At 36.9% G+C, this 14,514-nt stretch overlaps 1 protein-coding gene across 2 annotated transcripts in view; it reads left to right on the top strand.

Annotated features, from left to right (window-relative positions):
• RAB3GAP1 (RAB3 GTPase activating protein catalytic subunit 1) overlaps positions 1–14,514 on the top strand; it is a 124,734-nt gene that overhangs the window by 58,993 nt on the left and 51,227 nt on the right. For both annotated transcript variants that reach the window (XM_027965014.3, XM_027965013.3), the window contains exons 6-7: positions 7,566–7,685; positions 10,455–10,620. In XM_027965014.3, coding sequence (XP_027820815.2) covers positions 7,566–7,685; positions 10,455–10,620 — 286 coding nt within the window. The remainder of the gene's footprint in view (positions 1–7,565; positions 7,686–10,454; positions 10,621–14,514) is intronic.

Below are 14,514 nucleotides of genomic sequence, written 5' to 3'. Positions count from 1 at the left end.
CATTTGTTGAAGAGTTTCCTTTCTTCATAGACTTACTTATACAACTTTATCAAAGATCACTGGCCGCATTTGTGTGGGTTTGTTTCTGCATGCTCTTGGTTTTATAAGTGTTTACATTAAATAGTCCCTTTCCTTTTCAAAAATTTTTTTCAAATTTGTTTTGGCTATTCTAGCTCCTTTGCTTTTCTGTTTACATTTTAGGATTGGTATATATCTACAAAAAGTCTCGTTGGGATTTTGATTGGAATTGCCTAGAGTCTGTAGATTATTTTGGTGGAGAATTGATATGTTTATATGCTGGGTCTTCCACTTTATGGTCACAGTTGGTTTCCAGTTATTTAGGTCTTCTTCGATTTCAGCATATAGATCCTGTATATTTTTTATTAGGTGTATATCTAATTATTGCTTGTTTAAATGAGCTATTGTAATGGTATTGTTTAAAATTTTTTCATATCCGGCGCTTTGTTCCTAATATGTAGGAATGTGACTAATTTTTGTGCCTTGAGGTTGTATCCTGTGACCATACTAAAAATTCAGTTATTAGCTCTAGGAAGAGTTTTGTGGTGTCTTTTTAATTTTCTTTGTAAATAGTCATATGAATAGGCATAGTTTTACTTCTTCTTTCCCAGTATCTGGTTCTGTTTTTTCCCTCGCCTTCTTAAACTGGCTAAGGCTCCAGTAAAATACTGAATATGATTGGTGAGAGTGGACAGCTTTGTCTTGATCCTAATCTTGTTTAGTCTTTTACCATGAAATTTGATATCAGGTATAGTTTCTTGATTGATAGCTTTACTAGGTTGGGAAAGTTCTGTTCTAGTTTGCTGGGAGCTTTAATATGAATGGATATTGAATTTTGTGAAATGTGTTTTCTACTTAAATTGATATGATCTTTTGTTTCTTTAGTTTTTTAATATGGCGATTACATGGATTGATTTTGATAGCTAATTAGCTCCGCACCACCAGGATGAACTCTATTTCTACTATTTTGTGGTTTAACTTGCATTGCTTTCCATAATTTTTACTTCTATAGCTGGATTTGATATGCTAATATTTTGTTAAGGATTTTAGTAGTAGTAGTAGTAGTAGTAGTCAAACTCAGTCATGTCCAACTCTTTGCGACCCCTGTGGACTGTAGCCTGCTAGGCTCCTCTGTGCATGGAATTCTCCAGGTAAGAATACGGGAGTGGGTTGCCATTTCTTACTGCAGGGGATCTCCCCAACCTAGGGAGTGAATCTGGGTCTCCTGCATTGCGGGCAGATTCTTTACCATCTGAACCACCAGGTAAGCCTCTGTTGAGGATTTTGGTGTCTGTGTTAATGAGAAATATTGGTCTACAGTTTTCTTACATTTTGGTTTTGATATCAGAGAAATACTGGCCTCATAACATCAGTTGGGAAGTATTTTGTTCTCTTCCGTTTTTTGAAAGAAATTGTGTAAAATTGATGTTGCTTTCTTTAAATGTTTGATAGAATTTGTCATGGAAACCACCTGGGCCTGGAGGAGTTTTACTGAGGTGGCAGTCCCTTCTAAGGTCCAGGCATTAAGCAGAAGTCTTCGGTCCACTTCCTTGCCTCATGTATGCCCATATCCCTGAGGGGCCATTCAAAATGTTAAAACCTCTGTACTGATTTGGATTGATGGAAAGCCCGTACACAGACAATACTTGATTAAATATAAAGGATACAGAAGGAAATTGATGTGCTCTTAGGTTACCTGGTAGAGAGATTGGCAAAAACATCAGAAAAAATATGTGGCTTTTTACTCTCAGTGCCTCATAAGCAGGGGATGCTAATATCTGAATGACATCACACTTGCAGAAGCATAGTTTCCAAACCTAGACTCTTATATTTATGAGACTAGGGCATTCTTGGACATAGCCTAAGCTGTATACATACCAAAGACCACTTCTGCTGGGCTGGTTTATACCTTATCATCTCAGAGTGGTATGATTCACATTGCCATCGCTAAGCTAAATATGTGGTAGTCTCAGACATAAACAGACTTTTCTTCTGTCACTCTCAGTCTCTGTAGTCTATCAAAGCATAGTCATTTTGCCCTGTAAGTCATACTAATAGGCTTTTAGCATCTAAATGCTTTATTCTGTAAGATCCTGATCCCTAGTCACTAGCTGTTACGGTGTCTACCCAGAGTTGATAATCCCCTGGTTTTCTTCAGTCATTTTAAATGCTTATTTCTGCCTTTAAGTTCCCTCTTTGTTTTTGTGACTCAGGAATCTCCTTTTCTTATCTCAAGTTCAGCTATGTATTTCAAAAACATTATCATATCTTACCAGGTGTTTTGGGGTGGAAGGGGACCTACATCATATCAACTTGCTGTATCACTTCCATATTTTTCCGTTTGATTTTTCTTAAGATTAGAAGGGTAACAACCAAACTTTTGAGAATTATTTGAAAATTAGACATATTAAAACTATGTGTTTTCTTTTATTTAACAAATGTTCTTTTAAAACATTTACTGTGAGTCAGATACTGGGCTATCAAGGATAAACTGTGGTCTTTGTCTCAGATAGCTTTTGGATTAGAAGGGGGTTTAGAGATAAGGGAACAGATGGCAGCACTGCTAAGTGCTTTCATGGGGGGCAGCACAGAGCTTGAGGCAAACTCATAGGAGATACTGCCTTTCCAGATAGATCAAGTCAGGGAAATGTTTCCAGGAGAGGTGATACCTCACCTGAACCCTGTAGGCAAGTGAGAATAAGCCAGGTGAGTTTAAGTAAAAAGATATTCAAGGCAGAAGAAGAGCGTTAGTAGAGGTGATGATGCCTAACTGAACTTGAAGCCTGCAAATAGCTTGGTAAGCCTTGGGGTAAGCTGAGGGTTGAGAATGGCAAAAGATGAGATAGTGTCTATGAATTTGGAGTCTAATGTGAACTAGGCATCTTAACAAGATTTCATAATCTCATTTTTTAAATAGAATTTTGAAATTGTAGTTGTTAAAAATTCTTACTTTCAGGGATACAAATTAATCATGAAGCTTCTTAGCAACTGAAGAATAACATACACATAAGTTTTCAGCTATAAGTATTTCCTTTTTTAAGTTGAACTAAAGACCCTGATGCTGGGAAAGATTGAGGGTAGGAGGAGAAGGGGACAACAGAGGATGAGATGGTTGGATGGCATCAGCAACTCAATGGACATGGATTTGGGTAGACTCTGGCAGTTGGTGATGGACAGGGAAGCCTGGTGTGCTGCAGTTCATGGGGTCGCAAAGAATTGGACACAACTGAGTGACTGAACTGAACTGAAAGTTAATAAAGCAGACCCCCCAAATTTGAAGTATAATGCAAAATATTTATACTATACATAGACAATGAATAAAGATTGTCAGAATGAGAAAAACCTAATATATGATTAATCAAACTTAAAAAAACAGAACATTTATGTCAAATGCTGAGTTCTGATGGTTCAAGTTTATCAATCTATTTCTATTTTGTTATCTCCTAGTTTCAGTTTTTATATCAAACATCTGCCAGGTTAGCATTAACCTTATCTAACTTTTTAAAAAGTATTTTGTAAAACTAGTCTTAAAAGTATGATGTTAATGAATCTGGATGTGGGTCCACGCAGCAAAGCCAATTTACTGATACCGAGTTGTGGTGAAGGCAAGTACAGTGTTATTGCAGGTCACCAAACACGGAGAATGGGAAACTCATGATCAAAAGACCCGGCTTCGTGATAGCTTTCAGGGAAGGGTTTTCAAGGGCATTGTGAGGGAGGGGGCTGCGTGGTCCATGATCAGCTTGTGCTCAGCTCTTGGGTTGGTTGGCATCAAGGTAAAGTTTTGCACATCATCAATTTTCTGGCTCCAATCAGTTTGGGGGCTTCGTGCTTGCAGTCAGCAGTTTTCATCTGGTGGGGTCTGGTTTCTGTAAAAACAACTTAGGAATGTGTGTCAGACCTTTATATTTTTCAAGGAACTGGGAGTTTGATGACTCTACTATGTGGTTGATTTATAATCTGAATTGTTATGTTTCCCAACCCAACATCTTTTGGTTTCTACATGTTCACATATCCTGATAATTAATGCTTGAACCAGCTTTTAGAGACCCAGGAGGAGGTCTGGGAGATGAAAATAAAAGCCTCTTTCTTCAAAAGACAGGGACACAGGCGCTTGCTTACAGTTTCATGATCAAGTTTTATAGTTCAGGCAAGGTGGTGGTTTAGTCATGTCCGACTCTTGTGACCCCATAGACTATAGCCTGCCAGGCTCCTCTGTTCATGGGATTCTCCAGGCAGGAATACTGGAGTGGGTTGCCATTTCCTTCTCCAGGGGATCTTTCCCACCCAGGAATTGAACCTGTGTCTCCTGCATTGCAGGGAGAATCTTTACCAACTGAGCTATGAGGGAATCTTAATGATGTGACTTATTGGCTGCTTCTCTCTGCCTCCTTTTATACGTATCCTTTAAACACCTTCTAATGGCTAATTTAGAAATTTAGTCCCTCATTAGAAATTTAGTCCCTTGATTGATTGCTATTTATTTAAAAAAATAGTCATAGAAATGATAGACATTAATTTTAGCAGACATTTATGTCCAAATGCAAATTTATGAACTCTTTTGTGAGCAGAGGGTGTGGTAGGTAGGTTCATAAGTCCTGTTAATATTCATCCACATACATAGTTAACAGAATTTTCTTTTGTGATGAGAACTTTTAAGATTTTTAAGATTTATTCTCTTAGCAACTTTCAGATGCACAGTACAGTATTATTAACTATAGTCACCATGTTGTACATTACATCCCCATAGTTTACTTCCTTTATAACTGGAGATTTATATCTTTTGGTCTCTCCACCATTTTTGCCATGTCTCACACACCACCTCTGGCAGCCACCAATCTGTTGTCTCTATCTAGGAGCTTGGTGCGTTTTTGTTTGTTTGTTTTTATTCCATATGTAAGTGAGATCCTCTGTTATTTCGTCTTTCTCTGTCTGACTTGTTTCACTTAGCATAATGTCCTCACGTCCGTGCATGTTGTTGCACATGGTAAGGTTTCAGTTTTTCTATGACAGAATAATAATCTGTTGTGTGTCTGTGTGCGTGCTTAGTCGCTTCAGTCGTGTCTGACTCTCTGTGACCCTGTGGACTGTAGCCCTCCAGGCTCCTCTGTCCTGCATATACATACACCACATTTTCTTCATTCATTCACCCGTTAATGGATACTTAAGTTGTTTCCCTATCTTGGCTTTTGTAAGTGGTGCTACAGTGTTCATGGGGGCACATAACTTTTTGAATTAGTGTTTTCATTTTCTTTGGATAAATACCCAGAAATAGAATTACTGGGTCATAAGGTAGTTCCATTTTAAATTTTTTTGAAGACACTTTCATACTGTTTTTCCTACTGGCTGCACCAGTCTATATCCCCACCAACAGTGTTTGAGGGTTCCCTTTTTTTTCTGCATTCTTGCCAATAGTTTTTCTTTTCTTTTTGATGATAATCACTCTAAAAGATATAAGGTTATATGTCATTGTTGTTTTGATTTGTATTTCCCTAATGATTAGTGAGGACTTCCCTGGTGGCTCAGACGGTAAAGCATCTGTCTACAGTGTGGGAGACCTGGGTTTGAGCCCTCGGTCGCGAAGTTCCATGGAGAAGGAAATGGCAACCCACTCCAGTACTCTTGCCTAGAAAATCCCATGGATAGAAGAGCCTGGTAGGCTGCAGTCCATGGGGTTGCTAAGAGTCTGACACGACTGAGCGATGTTTAGCATCTTTTCATGTAGCTGTTGACCACATGTATGCATTGATCTTTTAAAGATAATAGCAATAGGGAAAATACATTTGAAATAAAAGAAGAGAGCATATTTAACAGAGGTAATGGGGTGGTATTTGAGATAAATCTTCAAAAAAAAAAGAATCTATTGATGTTCCATGATGACTGTTGAGTAGGGAAAACATTCCAGGTGGTGGAAACAAATACACTGAGGATTGACTTTTATTGCAGATGAATAGGAAGCAGTTCACTTTGGTTTATTTCTTATGAACAGGAGTATACACTGGCACAATTTTATGTGTATGGAGGGGGAGGAGGTAGTTTGGCAACAGCTATCAATGTTAAAGATGTTCAAGATGTTCTTTTAACCAGCAGCTTCTAAGAATTTGTCCCACAGTTATACCCTGTAGAAATTGTTGCATATTGTTGCAGTAGCATAAAACTAGAAACAAAGTACTGACCAGTAGGGGAGATGAGCCTTTCAGAAGAAGGTACAGGAAGTATATTAATCTAATCTTTTTTGAGGATAAGATGGGTCAATGGACAGATGGAACGGTTTTGGAAGAATGACCAAGAACTATTGACAGTGGCTTCACTCTAGTTCCTGGGGATACCGAGGCAAATAAGTGCTTTTGTTTTATTTCTTCCAAGGATATTAAGAAAAGAAAGAAAAAAAACTGTATGTAAATAGATTTAGAGCCTAGAATTCACAGCTCTGGGTTCTTTGCAGTATTTGATGCTACTTCTACATAACTAATTTTGATTTCAGGGGTAGGAGGGTAGAGAAGAGGTGAGAAGATGAAATAAACTTTTGATATCTAAACAGTAAACAGACTATGATTGGATTTAAAAAAATTTAAATGGTTTTTGCTGGCTTTGGGGAATTTCTTGAGACTGTTTGTAGAAAAGTATTCATAACTGTTTCTGTAGAGTTAAAATAGGCAAATGAGTAATGCCTTTTATAAATTTATATTAAAAATATTGTTAAATAAAAGCACAACAGGGAGTGAATAGGACAGGAATTTTCAGGAGGCAAGATTACCAGTTTGACCTTAATGTTTTTGTAAATTCTGGCTGCCAATTTGTGGTTTTTAATGGACTTGTCAACTAAATGAGAAGTTTCCATTATTGTAAGATACCAAGAGTAAGCCATTTTCTGATAATTTTGTGATTCCTATCTAATATGTGTTATTGAGTGAAAGAATATAATAATTCTCTAATTATGATACTAGAGTAAACTTGGAGAATTAAATGGCAGTCCGCTCCAGTATTCTTACCTGGGAAATACCATGGACAGAGGAGCCAGCAGGCTACAGTCCATCGGGTCACACACACCAAAAAAGTCAGATACGACTTAGCGACTAAACGAGAGTAAATTATATTCTTTCTTAAATAGCACAAATATGACTGATAGTTATTTTTCTGACATTTAGGGAATCTATTAAACATTAACTCTCCACATTAGAGGACTTAATGTTATCAGCTAATTAATACAAGAAGTCAGTGCTGGCTTTCATGTTTTATTTTTGAAACCTAACTTTTAAGACAAAACTGATTATTTAACTTTTTTTCTTTGTAATTTCAGCAAATTGCTGCTAATTTGTAAAGAATGGAGAGAAAATAGTAGATGAATGATGTGAATTTGTGCCAAATGAAGGAAATTCAGGTTGTTATAGGTTCAGTTGCCATTTAAGAAGGAAAGAAATGAAGACCTGTGGTTCAAACCTAACTTTCTTTTAAGGGAAATATTTTTCATGTTTTCCAAATAATAGATTTTTGTGTTCTGACATTTTTGCCTATTTAATGGCAGTGATTCTTTTTTCTTTTTTAAGGTATGGACTCCGAGAGTTTGTGGTGATAGCACCTGCTGCAAACAATGATGCTGTCCTCAGTGAATCTAAGTGCAATCTTCTTCTGAGCTCTGTGTCTATTGCTTTGGGAAACACTGGCTGGTAGGTAGACATTTCAAAACACCTAGACTATTTTAAATTAAAATCTATGAAGGAAACTGCTTACTAAATGTTAGGTTTTTGATTAATATAGGATTAGTATTTGTACATTATGATACTGGAATATTATATGTAAGGACCAAGGTCAGTTTTCATTCCAATCCCAAAGAAAGGCAGTGCTAAAGAATGCTCAAACTACCACACAATTGCACTCATCTCACGTGCTAGTAAAGTAATGCTCAAAGTTCTCCAAGCCAGGCTTCAGCAGTACGTGAACCGTGAACTTCCAGAGATCAAATTGCCAACATCCGTTGGATCAAGGAAAAAGCAAGAGAATACCAGAAAAACATCTATTTCTGCTTTATTGACTATGCCAAAGCCTTTGACTGTGTGGATCACAATAAACTGGAAAATTCTGAGAGAGATGGGAATACCAGACCACCTGACCTACCTCTTGAGAAACCTATATGCAGGTCAGGAAGCAACAGTTAGAACTGGACATGGAACAACAGACTGGTTCCAAATAGGAAAAGGAGTTTGTCACAGCTGTATATTGTCACCCTGCTAATTTAACTTCTGTGCAGAGTACATCATGAGAAACGCTTGGCTGGAAGAAGCACAACCTGGAATCAAGATTGCCACGAGAAATATCAATAACCTCAGATATGCAGATGACACCACACTTATGGAAGAAAGTGAAGAGGAATTAAAAACCCTCTTGATGAAAGTGAAAGAGGAGAGTGAAAAAGTTGGCTTAAAGCTCAGCATTCAGAAAACGAAGATCATGGCATCTAGTCCCATCACTTCATGGGAAATAGATGGGAAACAGTGGAAACAGCGTCAGACTTTACTTTTTGGGCTCCAAAATCACTGCAGATGGTGATTGCAGCCATGAAATTAAAAGACGCTTACTCCTTGGAAGAAAAGTTATGACCAACCTAGATAGTATATTCAAAAGCAGAGATATTACTTTGCTGACTAAGGTCCGTCCAGTCAAGGCTATGGTTTTTCCAGTGGTCATGTATGAATGTGAGAGTTGGACTGTGAAGAAGGCTGAGCACTGAAGAACTGATGCTTTTGAACTGTGGTGTTGGAGAGGACTCTTGAGGGTCCCTTGGACTGCAAGGAGATCCAGCCAGTCCATTCTGAAGGAGATCAGCCCTGGGTGTTCTTTGGAAGGAATGATGCTAAAGCTGAAGCTCCAGTACTTTGGCCACCTCATGCAAAGAGTTGACTCATTGGAAACGACCCTGGTTCTGGGAGGGATTGGGGGCAGGAGGAGAAGGGGACGACAGAGGATGAGATGGCTGGATGGCATCACCGACTCAATGGACACGAGTTTGAGTAGACTCCGGGAGTTGGTGATGGACAGGGAGGCCTGGCGTGCTGCGATTCATGGGATCGCAAAGAGTCGGACACGACTGAATGACTCAACTGAACTGAACACAACAATTCTTTAGGGAAAACATATCTAAAGGGAAACTTACTGAAATATTACATGAATATTTAAAATGAATAAATTGTACTGTTTTTGTATTTTGCTTCCAAATGTTTATTTAAATTTTGATGCAAAATCAGAACATGGAAGCAACCTAGATATCCATCAAGAGATGAATGAATAAAGAAGTTGTGGTACCTAAACACAGTGGAATATTACTCAACCATGGAAAGGAATGAATTTGAGTCAGTTCTAGTGAGGTGGATGAACCTAGAGCCTATTCTACAGAGTGAAGTAAGTCAGAGAAGAACAAATAAGTATTGTACATTAACATATATGTGGCATCTAGAAAGATGGAACTGGTGAACCTATTTGTAGGGCAGCAGTGGGGATGCAGACATAGAGAACAGACGTACAGACATGATGAGAGAGAAGGTGGGACCATTGAGAGAGTAGCACTGAAGCATATACCATATGTGAAATAGAGAGCCAGTGGGAACTGAAGCATATACCATATGTGAAATAGATAGCCAGTGGGAATTTTTTGTGTGACTCAGGGAGCTCAACCCAGGGCACGGTAACAACCTAGAGGGTGGGATGAGGTTGGAGATGGGAGGGAAGGGACATATGTATACCTATGGCTGATTCATGTTGACGTATAGCAGAAACCAACACAACACTGTAAAGCAATTATCCTCCAATTAAAAATAATTTTAACAGTACAAAAAAATATCTAAAAACTTGATAACAGAACATCACCTTGTTCAGCCTCACCTAGGACTATGCATTCAGGTAACTTGAAGTTTTTGTTTCTCTGCAGATGTTTTCAAATGACTGAAAGTGCTACAAGTATTGATTTTTGAAGTTAAGATAGATTTTAGTGAGTAGGCTAATTTGCGGATATGGAAATCTTTGAATAAGGAGGAACAACTGTATCTTCAAATGATTAAGTAAAATATAATTCACCACTAATGTAGGTTTAATTTGTATTGTTTAATACCTGTGAATCAAGTTTAATATGACCTTGAAAATCCTAGTAGGTAGGATCACTTTTATTCAAGAAAATTTTTATTCTGCTTTTTTTTAATGATTTTTCAGCCATTTAAAAATAATTTTCTGACTTACAGTGCCACTTGATGATAATTTCTTCAGTTTATTAGTGTAAGGAGAAAATAAACTAATAATGCCTTTGTTGTAAATATGTCTGTGGAATGTTCCTTGTTTATTTCTTTAGATATTTGAGATTAAAATAATGTTATACTGTAAAGCGAGATTTAGAAGCTATTCAATGTTTCATGAACTTAAAGTCTATTCTTGTTAATTATATCCTACAGCCAGGTGCCACTCTTTGTGCAAATTCATCACAAATGGCGAAGAATGTATGTGGGTGAATGTCAGGGTCCTGGTGTCCGAACTGATTTTGAAATGGTTCATCTTCGAAAAGTGCCAAATCAGTATACTCATTTATCAGGTCTGCTGGATATCTTCAAATCAAAGATTGTGAGTTGGCATTGATACTTTGTCTTACCTGGGATCCAGATAAAAGTAGTAATTTAGTAATTTTATTGATTTCATAGAAATATTTCTCTCTAATATTGATAATTACTTAGAAGAAAGATGTAATTGATTATAAAAATTACTGTGTGTATCTAAAGAAACAAATATCCAATTAGTTTTCAGTGTACAAACTAAAAACTAGTTTGTATGCTAGTTTTGGTTGTTCGGTTGGTTAACATTTAGATACTGTGTTAACTCTTTATATTCCTTTTTCTCTAACAGTAATATTGCCAACCCTCCCCCATGTGAGTGGGCCTTTATGTAGCTGTTTGTTGGGGACTCTGAGCAACTGAGATGTGAACTCTTTGGGTTCTGAATTGCTATATTTCCCCCCAAGGGTCTATTTGATATTTAAAATTAATCTGGCTTATAATGCTATGGCTGAGGGCAACAGGGCTAACTTGAATGTGCTCAGTACATCTTTATTTTCCTCTAAAAACACTATAACAGAGATATGGAGGACTTGCCTATGCTACTCTTTTACAAAGTAGCTGTCCTAGACTCCTTAAAAATAGCAGTTTCATGATAGGCCATACAAAGGCTGGGAGCTATTTAGCTTATAAGAGACTAAAGTGATATAACAACTAAAGGCAGTGTGTGATCCTTGATCACAGCGAAATAGCCATAAAGGACACAACTGGGACAGTGGGACAGTTTTAATATGGACTATATATTAGAAAATAATATCAGTGTTAAAATTCTTGAGTGTGATAATTATGTTATGGTTGTATAGGATAATATCCTTGTTCATAGGAATCATATGCTGAATGAAGTATTTAGAGGTGAGTTGCAATGATGCTTGCAATTTACTTTCAGAAGTTTCAGTCAAAAAGATCATGTGGGTATTCATTATGCTAGCTTTGCAAGCTTTCTGAAGGTTTACAAATTTTGAAAATTAAAAAAATAAGAAAATGCTGAAATTTCTTTTTTTAAACATATATTATTTATAGAAAGATATTTGGGATTAGAACATCTTAAACGTATGTTTTCAGTGTTGAGGCTGTAAATAGCATGGTGCTAGGATTATCACTACAAAGATGAATCTATTTGATATTTTAAAAAAGTACATGTACCAGGTTAAGAAATTAAAGAGGTTCTTTATATCCTTAGTCCCTTTCCTCAAAATACCTATTGCTAGCTGTTTCTTGTGATTATCTCCATTAAACAAATGATAGAAGTATGTCTTTTAGAAAGTTCCCTGTCTATAAGCAACTCTTCCCCCAAAACCTTTCTGGGCCTTGAATGCTGTCTTAAACACTACTTAATTCTTCATGTGTTGCTTTGAGAAATTTTTGAAAAAGACAAATATGTGTTATTTCTACCCCGTTCCTTTGTTCTCACCAAATCTTCAATTATGTTTAATTATTTAAGATAAAATTCTAATCAGATGCAAATATTAATGTTTTATTCCTCTTTTTAAAAACATTAGTGAAAGTTATTTTCATGGATCTTTTACTCCTCTACGTAACTCAGCTTCTTCCTGAACCTAGGGACCACGCTGATTTGTGAAGCCTGATTTAGAATATGACTGTTAAAAAAAAACAGTGTTCCTAATCAGTTTATTACATCGTCTTTCAGAACTTTTACAAACCTCACTGGTCTAAATACAAAAGTTGATTTGGTAAGAGTTGAACTTAAAATAATTGAGACCTGTTTTGGGTACTTTATTGGTATTACATAAAACTACTTAATATGCAACTCTTTTATACGGTCTTTATAAATCTGTCCTTATAAATATTATCCTTTGAATCTACTGGATGTGTTCCAAGGCACTTTAGCCCCACAGTGACAATTTATTTCATTTTCACATGAATCTAATATTTTGAAAAGGCTTCCTTGGCAGAGTGGCAGCAGAGGGTGGTTGTCCTTGGAGTCACATAAAGTTTAAATTTAAATCCTCTTTTGCCACAATCTTTTAAATGTTTGAAAGCACTCTCATACAGTAGCGTTTCCTTTTTCAATTTAGACATTCTTCATTCTATCAGATGTTCTTTATATTTCATGGTTTTATATTCTGATTTGGATATTTATCTTTCTTAGAACTGTATTTCTTCATGTTCTGGGGAAATTTTGTTTGCAGGCTCATTTTTAATGTCATCTTTTTGTAGTTTTAAACTTTCCTATCTTCTCTAGTGGTTTTATAATTTTGTGATTGCTTCTTATCTGTAGACTATTTCAGAAGCCTGTCTTAAAATGGTGTTTGAAGCCTCTTGCTCAGTGTTGATACTGTGGTATTGCACATGAAGTCTTGGAATCATTGAACTGCTTGCTTGGATCATGAGTGAGTGAGTGAGTGAGTGAGTGAGTGAGTGAAGTCGCTCAATCGTGTCCGACTCTTTGCGACCCCGTGGACTGTAGCCCACCAGGTTCCTCCATCCATGGGATTCTCCAGGCTGGAATACTGGAGTGGATTGTCATTTCCTTCTCCAGGGGATCTTCCCGACCCAGGGATCGAACCCAGGTCTTCCACATTGCAGGCAGACGCTTTAACTCCTGAGCCACGCGGGAAGCCTGGATGCTTGGATCATAGGATCACACAATTTTTTCTAGCCTGATACCTTCCAGCACAGCCACTGCCCCAAGCTAGAGTACTCTGTCCATATGTCTGCCTTAAGCAGAGAGTCTTGTAGTACCCTCAGTCTGGGCTGAGTACTTTTGGATCCATTTAATGCAGTCCATAATCCTGGCTGTCTTCTGGAATTTAGCAAGCATGTGTCTTGGGTCCCACTTCATACTTTTAGTTTTCTGTGCCTTTTCTATACCTTTTCTAGGGACCGTGAAGATAATTAAGTCATGTTTGATCCTGGCTGTTTCTTTTTGGTCATCTCTTTTTGTATTTGCCAACATTGCTGTGTGACTGGAGCAGAGGTTATGTGTCAAAGTGACCTCATTATGGTTTCTAGATCATTACTGGTCTAGAATTACTGGTGAATACTCATTTGGTACCTAAACCTAAGTAAAACGTAATTACTTCTGACCAGCTAGAATCTTACCTTGCTTCTATAGGACACAGCAGCCCAAAACTGAATTAGCTCTCTTTTTTTTGGCAGCTGTCTTGAGATTGAGTTCGTGTTCAGTTAAAGTTAGTAATGACATTTATAGCTACTGATGCTGAGCTAAAGGGTCTGTGTTATTTCTTCTGACCAGCAGTATCAGAAACACCTGGAAACTGGGTAGATATGCAGGATATTGTTGAATCTACGTTTTCACAAGCTCACTAGGTCATGCCTATACATATTTAATTCCAATTCCACATTAATATAGCTTAACCATTATTAAGGGAAGCTGAGATCATGAGATGTTTGGATATTATTAATTTTTATTATTATTAATGAGTATAAAGATAGATCTTAATTTTCTGATTCATTAATATAAACTATTTTGCATGAGTGACCATTTGTCACAGTCTTAACATTTTAGTAAAATATTCAAGACTGGCTTTGAGTTTATTTTTATTTCAAAGGGAAAAAGACATCTTAAACCTAGTTTTACATTTTATAGCAATTTTACTTTATTTAAAAAATGAGTCACATTTTTTCTTTTACATTCAACATGGCTGAAGAGACTAGTAAGAAATTATATTTGTGTAATTAAAATTGTGTAAGATGTTTTGAAATAGTATTTTACTTAATAAATGTAATATCTCTTCCTGGTAGTAGTTTAAACAGCTTTTCTTTTGAAAGTTTATTTCTTTTTTAAAAAAGTTTATTTTTAATTGGAGGATAATTACTTTACTATATAGTGATGGTTTCAGCCGTACATCAACATGAATCAGCCACAGGCATACACATGTCCCCTCCCTCTTAAACCTTCCTCCCCGCTCCCTCCCCATCCTAC

This window comes from Ovis aries, chromosome 2 (genome assembly GCF_016772045.2).
Source record: "Ovis aries strain OAR_USU_Benz2616 breed Rambouillet chromosome 2, ARS-UI_Ramb_v3.0, whole genome shotgun sequence".
Taxonomy (NCBI): Eukaryota; Metazoa; Chordata; class Mammalia; order Artiodactyla; family Bovidae; genus Ovis; species Ovis aries.
This window is presented reverse-complemented; position numbering and strand designations above follow the sequence as displayed.